This window comes from Channa argus, chromosome 14 (assembly GCF_033026475.1).
Source record: "Channa argus isolate prfri chromosome 14, Channa argus male v1.0, whole genome shotgun sequence".
Taxonomy (NCBI): domain Eukaryota; kingdom Metazoa; phylum Chordata; class Actinopteri; order Anabantiformes; family Channidae; genus Channa; species Channa argus.
In genome coordinates this window covers 9,713,852-9,721,325 of record NC_090210.1, presented here as the reverse complement: position 1 = coordinate 9,721,325, position 7,474 = coordinate 9,713,852, and the positions used below count along the sequence as shown (strand labels likewise).

At 39.5% G+C, this 7,474-nt stretch overlaps 2 protein-coding genes across 2 annotated transcripts; one reads left to right on the top strand and one right to left on the bottom strand.

Moving 5' to 3' along the window:
• The first annotated feature begins 239 nt into the window (after positions 1–239).
• On the top strand, positions 240–3,981 carry tmem125b (transmembrane protein 125b). Its single transcript, XM_067475489.1, has 2 exons — positions 240–1,256; positions 2,989–3,981. Exon 2 carries the CDS (start codon positions 3,029–3,031, stop codon positions 3,719–3,721), a length of 693 nt encoding a protein of 230 aa, XP_067331590.1. The 5' UTR covers positions 240–1,256; positions 2,989–3,028; the 3' UTR covers positions 3,722–3,981.
• Positions 3,982–4,123: 142 nt separating this feature from the next.
• Positions 4,124–7,474, bottom strand: LOC137098835 (type III endosome membrane protein TEMP-like). Its single transcript, XM_067475490.1, has 3 exons — positions 7,321–7,474; positions 5,588–5,771; positions 4,124–5,428 (listed from the first exon to the last, which is right to left on the bottom strand). The coding sequence occupies exons 2-3, from the start codon at positions 5,748–5,750 to the stop codon at positions 5,040–5,042; spliced, it is 552 nt and encodes a 183-aa protein (XP_067331591.1). The 5' UTR covers positions 5,751–5,771; positions 7,321–7,474; the 3' UTR covers positions 4,124–5,039.

Sequence of the window (7,474 nt, the reverse complement as noted above, 5' to 3'; positions counted from 1 at the left end):
AGGGATAATCAAGACCTGCCAATACCAGTTCAGTCACTAGTCTCCCTCTGGTCCTAAGTATGTGAGATTAATTCAATCTATGAAATCAATACTAATAATTGATGTGTTTGCTATATGTGAGGTTAGACATTCCCTCAGCATTTTAGCACTTACAAAGGCAAAGAATATAAAAACACAAGTGTAAGAGAAGGTGGATAAATTTCTGGTTTTCCAATGAGTTAACCTGCCACTACAGTGTTTTTGAATTGCAGAGTGTTGTAAGATCCACAGATGCAGGGACAGGACACTTGAGGGAAGGATGACTGCAGAGGTCCTTGAAGAAATCCTGGTCCGGAGTGTGTGTGATGTGAGGCTTAATGTTCTCCTCTGTTTCCAGTTTTTATCTAGGCTAATCATCAGTTTTAATTTATTAAACAGACACGAGAAAGGAATATATCTTAGTATCTGTACATTTGCATGGAAGCTAATAAGTTCATGTTTTGAAGAAATGTTTTCAGTGTTGGCAGACAAACTCAGAGCCTCAGAAAATGACGCTATGCTTGGGATCACAGACACACCATTATCAGTACTCGCTGACATCACTCAGTCCTCCACCACAGCAACACAACAGCCCTCCACCTCCTCTGCGCACACCAACGCCCGCCTTCTGCTGCACACTCATTGTGTTCAGCACTAAGCCCATTGTGCGTGTGGGAGAACAATGTCGCCAATCTCTCTTCAAAACATGAAGCAACACTGCTATTCTGACTCGTCTTTTTCCCACTTAACCAGACAAGACGGTGTTCCCGTGTGATGAGGGGAGGAGTAGGGGTCCGTTGGTTGTTCTGCCTGGCACTGGGTGGAAGAATGTGAGGAGGGGACACATTATAGCTATGTGACCCCAGTACGGCCGCTGGTAATCATAAACAGACATGTACACACTGCCAGGATGTCAGCATCAGTATGATCATTACTTTTCTACTTGTAATGACCCAGTGGAAATCCCTGCTTCTCTGTGGTTGGGTCCTTGCTGGTTTTTGCTACCACCAGCTTGAAGTCAAGATAGGAGCAAACCCAAACCTAATGTACTTCTTGACTACTGGAAAACTTTTCTTTTAAACCAGAATGTTCTTTCTGAAACAATGTCTTCCATACAATGAAACAAGAAGACCAAACAACTGTGGGATGTTTCAATCTAACTACTGTAATACTGACAAAGGCTGTATGATGAGATGGAGATGGATGGACAGCAGCATCTGACACTCATTTAACACCAAGTGAGTAACTGCTTTTACAGCATTTAAGATTAAGCATAGGAGGTTTCTTATATTGTTATATTCAGAAAAGCTATTTAAAAGTATATTTATAAGATTGTCCTATAATGACCCTAATTCAAAAAAAGTTGGGAGGATGTGTAAATTGCCAATAAAAACAGAATGCAATGATTTGCAAATCTCATCAACCCATATTTTATTCACAATACAACATAAACAACTTATCAGATGTTGAAACATTTTACCATTTCATGGAAAAATATTTCCTCATTTTGAACACATCTCAAAAAGTTGGAAGAGGTTGATGTTTACCATTGTGTAGCATCCCCTCTTCATTTAACACATTTTTATTAAACATCTGGGAGGTGAGGAGTCCAGTTGATGGAGTTTAGGAGAGAAATGTTTCCCCATTCTTGTCTGATGCAGGATTCTAGCTGCTCAACTTTCCTGGGCTTTTGTTGCACCAAATGTTTATGATGCACCTGGACTCTTCTCCTGTAAAGCCATGCTGTTGTGATGGATGCAGCATGTGGATAAGCATTGTCTTGCTAAAATATGCAAGGCCTTCCTTGAAAGAGATGGGAGCATATGTTGCTCTCAAACCTCTATGTCCTTTTCAGCATTGCCCACGCCATATGCAATAATGCACCCCCTCACCATTAGAGATGCAGGCTTTGATGGTCCCTCTCCTCTTTAGTCAGCAGAACAGGGCATCCATGGTTTCAAAAAACAATTTCAAATTTTGATTCATCTGACCACAGAACAGTTTTTCCATTTTGCCTCAGACCATTTCAAATGAGCTTTGGGCCAGAGAACACAGCAGTGTTTCTGGATTGTGTTCACATATGGCTTTTTCTTTGCATGATACAACTTTAACTAACATTTGTGGATTGTACAGTGAACTGTGCTCACAGACAGTGAGTTCTGGAAGTGTCCCCGAGCCCATGTGCCACCTGAGGGCCAAAAGTTCCTATGCATCCAGTTTTGACCTTTGGCCTTATCCTTTGCGTGCAGAGATTCCTCCTGAATCTCCGAATCTTTTGATGATACTATATGCTGTAGATAGTGGGATCTTCAAAGTCTGCATTTCTTCGTCGCCACAGCGGATCATTGTTCACATGTTGATTTGGCACAGTTTTTACACCGGATGCCCCTCCTGATGCAACCCTCCCATATTTCTACCAGGCTTGGACCAACACTGCACAGCTGGGGAGGGGAATGGGCTGTTGGGGGTTCAGTGTCTTGCCCAGAGAAACTTTAACATATAGCCGTAATTGGGGATCGAACGCTGACCCTGTGGTCTGTGGACAACTGCCTTACCAACTGAGCTACAGTCGACCAAACAATTTTATTTTGAAGAACATTTTTATTAAGTTGTTCCACAATTTTTAGACAGAGTTTGTCACAGTAAGGTGAACCTCTGCCCATCTTTACAGTCGAGAGGTTCTGCCTTTTATTGTGCCGTTCCAACTTTTTTGAGAGGTGTTGGTGCCATCAAATTTAAAATTAGCTTATATTTTCCATGAAATGGTAAAATGTCTCAGTTTCAATATGATGTGATATGTTGTTATGTTCTATTGTGAACAAAATATGGGTTGATGAGATTTGCCAATCATTGCATTCTGTTTTTATTTACAATTTACACATCGTCCCAACATCTTGGGAATTGGGGTTTTAGTTTGACTGCTAGTGTTGCATTATGATCATCAACACAAATTTTGCACAATTTTCCAAGGTCAGTCTGATTTTGGGCTGTGTGACCTGTCCGCCTTGGCATGCAGACCTTCTACTACCCCAGACATTTTCCTCCAAGCCTCTACATGGACACCCCCCTTATGCAGCGACGTGCCCTGGAAGACCAGGTGGAGCTGTGGTGGTCCAGAGAGCCACGCCACTCCCTGTTGTGCTACTGTACATCAGTGGCCATCATACTGGGGCTGGGCCTTGGTGGTGTTGGCCTCCTCTCTACCACCACCAGCCTGTCTGGGGAGTGGCGCCTCGGTGTGGGCACAATGCTTTGCCTCTTAGCCCTCGCTGTTCTGCTCAAGCAGCTCCTCAGCTCTGCCATCCAGGACATGAACTGTCTGCGCAGCCGACGTCGGATTGACCAGATAAAGAGTGGTGGGAGGGCTGACCCGGCACTGATTTTGACTGTGGGGCTGGCTGTGATGTTTTGTGGGACGGTGCTTCTCTGCGTGGCCACAATCGGCAGCCAAAGTGACGGCAGGGAAATGTTGGTGTCTGGTCTTGTTCTGATGGCTGCTGGGGCAGGCATGGCACTGGCTGTTACTGGCTACAGCATGTTCATCTCAATTAAGAGAAAAAGAGAGCAGAGCAGGAGAAGGATGATGAGAATGAACAGAGTGAGGAGGCTGGGGAGTCAAGATGCCCAGGTGTTCAGTGTCTCAGGAGGACAGATGAGTCAGGCCAGGAGAGAGACGTCCTCCAGTAGAACAAGCCTGATCTGATTGAACTACGTGGAAAAAATTGTTGAGAAAAAAAAAGATCAGGTGAAATTCATCGTTATATAACTTTAGAAGAGAGATGTGTAGTATTTTAAGTTACACATTCCAGTCTTCATAGATCTTCTCTTCAGTGTTTGTGACAGCATTTTTCAAAAAACTGACAGCTACACACAAAAAAGAATACCTGCACATATTTTTTTTTTTACCAAAGCGCTGTCAACAATGGCTCAGCATTTTTCATAAGCACCCCGTTTGAAAGTACATGGGGGTGGTATGTTTGAAAATAAATGCAGAAGATTTTCACATTAAATCGAAACATTATTGTGCTGGATGCATTTTTTGTGTGCTGCACCACAACAATTACATACATAATGATGCTTCATTTTAGAATAAATGAATGTGGAATTTCAATAAGGATCAGTTTATTTATGAAGTGCATATTCCAGTAAAATTATTTCAGACAATACAAACAAATGTACTAAACCTTTTTTTCTATCTTACATGAATACACTCAAAATTCTGCCTCTCACGCAAGTAACATTGTGCATGTTAAAACTACAAAAAGAGATGATGGAGTGTCACGTTGTTTTACCTCTTTGTTGTTGATTCAGAGCCAAAAAAATAAAGAGGATAATTAACCAGCCACATAACACTTTACTTACTCAAACTGACTGATGCCGCGAGGATTTCTTGTTAGCAGGGTATGAGCAGTGGCAATTTTAATGATTTACACAACATACAGTACAAAAGGAAAATGTATTGACTATCTGACGGGCAACACTGTGACAGATCTTAGTTGGGACAGCTGCTAAAACTATTCAATGTCACGTTGTCCATTTCAGTTAAAACCCATAACTCTCAAACGTTGCTCTGAGTCCAATAAAGTTCCCAGTGCTGAAATCCAGTCTACCAACAATTTCTTATTTTTCCATCACAGCTCTATACCATAGTCTCTTCGGACAAAAGTCATTACAATTTTTAAGTTTAGTTTTTAATATTTAGTTTTCATCATCTGTGCACATCAATGATTCTCAAGCTAGGGGGCAGGACCCACCCAAGGTATTTTACAACATTCCTAAAAGCTACAAAATAATTAATTAGAACAGGAAAAGCAAAAAGCTTTGCCTGATCTGCTCAATGACCATCATTTATATGAAACAGCATAGAACATTTTGAGGTCAGTGGAGCAATTATTCACTGTGTTAATGGCTTGCAAGTGGATGCTCCTTCATTTTAAATTGTCTCAGGCTAAACGTGTACTATTGCTTAGAACTGTCAATCAAGATGTCCCACTTGGTTTTAGTCAAGTCTCCAATTGTAATCACTCTATTGAAAACTGAAGATCCTCATCACTGTCTTCTATCTCCTCCTTCTCCATGCTCTCTCTCTGTGCCATTTCTTTCTCATTGGTCTGGATATAGTTATCCTCGATAAAGCCATCATCATCTTCATCCAGCCCACTTACGGTCCTTTGAAACGCTTGCACTCTACCAGAGACATTGTTAGGGAAGGACACCTCCTCTTGACCGTACTGACTGACTCCGTCAGCCTCTTGGAGGAGGGAGTGTCTGTAGCTGGCTAGGAAATGATGGAAGACACGAAACTTCACCACCATCACAATGAGGAGGGAGATGGTGAGGACTGTCCCCAGACCTGCAGCCAGATAGGACCACTCCACTGACTTTGGGCCCTCATCTGTAGTGGCTGCTCCTGGTGTAGAAGCAACAAAAGATGATTGGATTTGAATGTCAGATCAATGCAACTGAAACATTTCCTGTGAATTAAATGTTAGGAAGTTCAAAGTTCCTTCAACACACCCAGTTGTAAACAGGTAATGGTAAAACACCCAGCAGTGTTCATTTGACTTACTTCCTATTTCACTTCTGCTACTGTTGCTGTTATTGTCTTCCATTAGAAGATGTCTCAGAGTGCTTTTGTGTTCCCCATCAGATGTTAAAGCAAGACGTGCCTCTCTTATAAATGCTCCACAAAGAAGAAGCACCCCAAAGAGGCTCTGGCTCCACTGACCCATCTCTTTGTCCTGTGGTAAAACCTAAAGAAATTAAATTATCAATTGATAACATTTACAGAGAATCAAAAAACAACAACAAAACAAAACCACAGAATTTTCTATTGTGTTACAATCCCTCAATTACAGTCTTGCGAATAAATGCTATCTTGGAAAACACAAAGAGGGAAGATTGCACAAAAAAATCATATGGTCGCTTTATTTGACTGGCTGAGAGTGTGAACTGCACGTCATCATTTATTTTACGTGCAAAGGTTGTTGCAATCCCATCATAGAAAGAGACGTTTTTCTAACAATATGGAGCATTGTACATTTGAAACTGTCAGTGTTGTATTTAGGATAATGTGTAAACCTAGTCTTTCATCTCTGGCTGATGTAACATCTTTAGACATTCATTGAGGACTACATTTTTGTGTTTCCTATGTTTTATGGCAAGTCAACCATTAACCCACGTCTTATGACTTTCAATAAACGTTAAATAGGGATGGGCCTTTGAAAAATGTTCTATAAATGTTAAAAACATATTTAGATTTAATTGGACAAATTGGAAGCCTCTTACATTGTTTAATATAGATACAATTTCATGTTATTATCCTTTAACTGGCCATGTGGTATTTTCTCTTAAATAGTTTTGATTGTGTCTTTTATTTACGCAGTTAACACATTTCAAGTGTGATAAAAAAAAAAATAGTAAATCGGTTTTCGACAAAAAGATTTGATTAGACTTTAATTATTGCTCTGATATACATAATGATGATGAGCACAGGCCCACTATTTAGGGAAATATAATTGTTCTCCTGACAGAGGTTTAATTCACAGTAAAGTACTGTACACTTACTCAAGTGGATAGTACTGGCAGTACTATAAGAAAAAGTCTAAGTGCCAGTTAAGCTGTTGTTGTATTCTGTTTCTTTATACACTTTCTTGCAATTTTAAATTACTAACTACAATTCTTTGTGCACTGTCAATTTTTTGTCTTGTATAAAGAAAATAAATGAAAAACAACATGAAACACTTTTATTTGCCATAATAAATGAACTTATAAATATATATATATATATATATATATATATATATATATATATATATATATATATATATATATATATATATATATATATATATATATATATATATATATATATATATATATATTCGTACGCAGGACTTTTACTTGTATTTTAATAGTGTACTTGGCTCTGACAAATCAGCTATTACAACACTGGCACTGGGAAAAAACGTAATAACCAACATTTTTACCTTAACAAAAATAATCTTCAGTCTATTTTTCACATAAGCTGTCACGTGATTGTAGAGACTTGACCTGTTAGGTATTGAGCATTGTTCATATTGCTTCATAATCCATAATTATCTTTTATATATAAAAAAAATCCTAAAACCTAGAGGGCAAATGTATCAACTGTAGTTTTAGAAGCCCAAATAAGTGACTGAAGTCATACTACAATAGACTGTACTGTGTAACACCCTTCACCCAGACACTCACAGTAACCAAACTGTGTACTAACGCAATCAATAACACAAAAAAACAAAACAAACATCTTAAGTCACTTACTTGTCAAAATTAAGATCACTGACTTATTAGGTGTATGTGCCACAGACCTAAAGGCTTTCTCTTCTTTCTCAGCTCCTTCTGAACGAATGAAGAGAATTGCTGGGCAAAGGTTGCATGGTCATAACGTCACGCTTCCTGCTCCGTGCCCTTAAGA

Excerpts from the sequence above, each read along its gene's own strand:
- LOC137098835 (XM_067475490.1), bottom strand. The coding sequence starts at position 5,750 with ATGGGTCAGTGGAGCCAGAGCCTCTTTGGGGTGCTTCTTCTTTGTGGA. Across the intron at positions 5,429-5,587 it reads TAGCAGAAGTGAAATAGGAA|GAGCAGCCACTACAGATGAG; the intron begins GTAAGTCAAATG and ends CTTCTACACCAG.
- tmem125b (XM_067475489.1), top strand. The coding sequence starts at position 3,029 with ATGCAGACCTTCTACTACCCCAGACATTTTCCTCCAAGCCTCTACATG.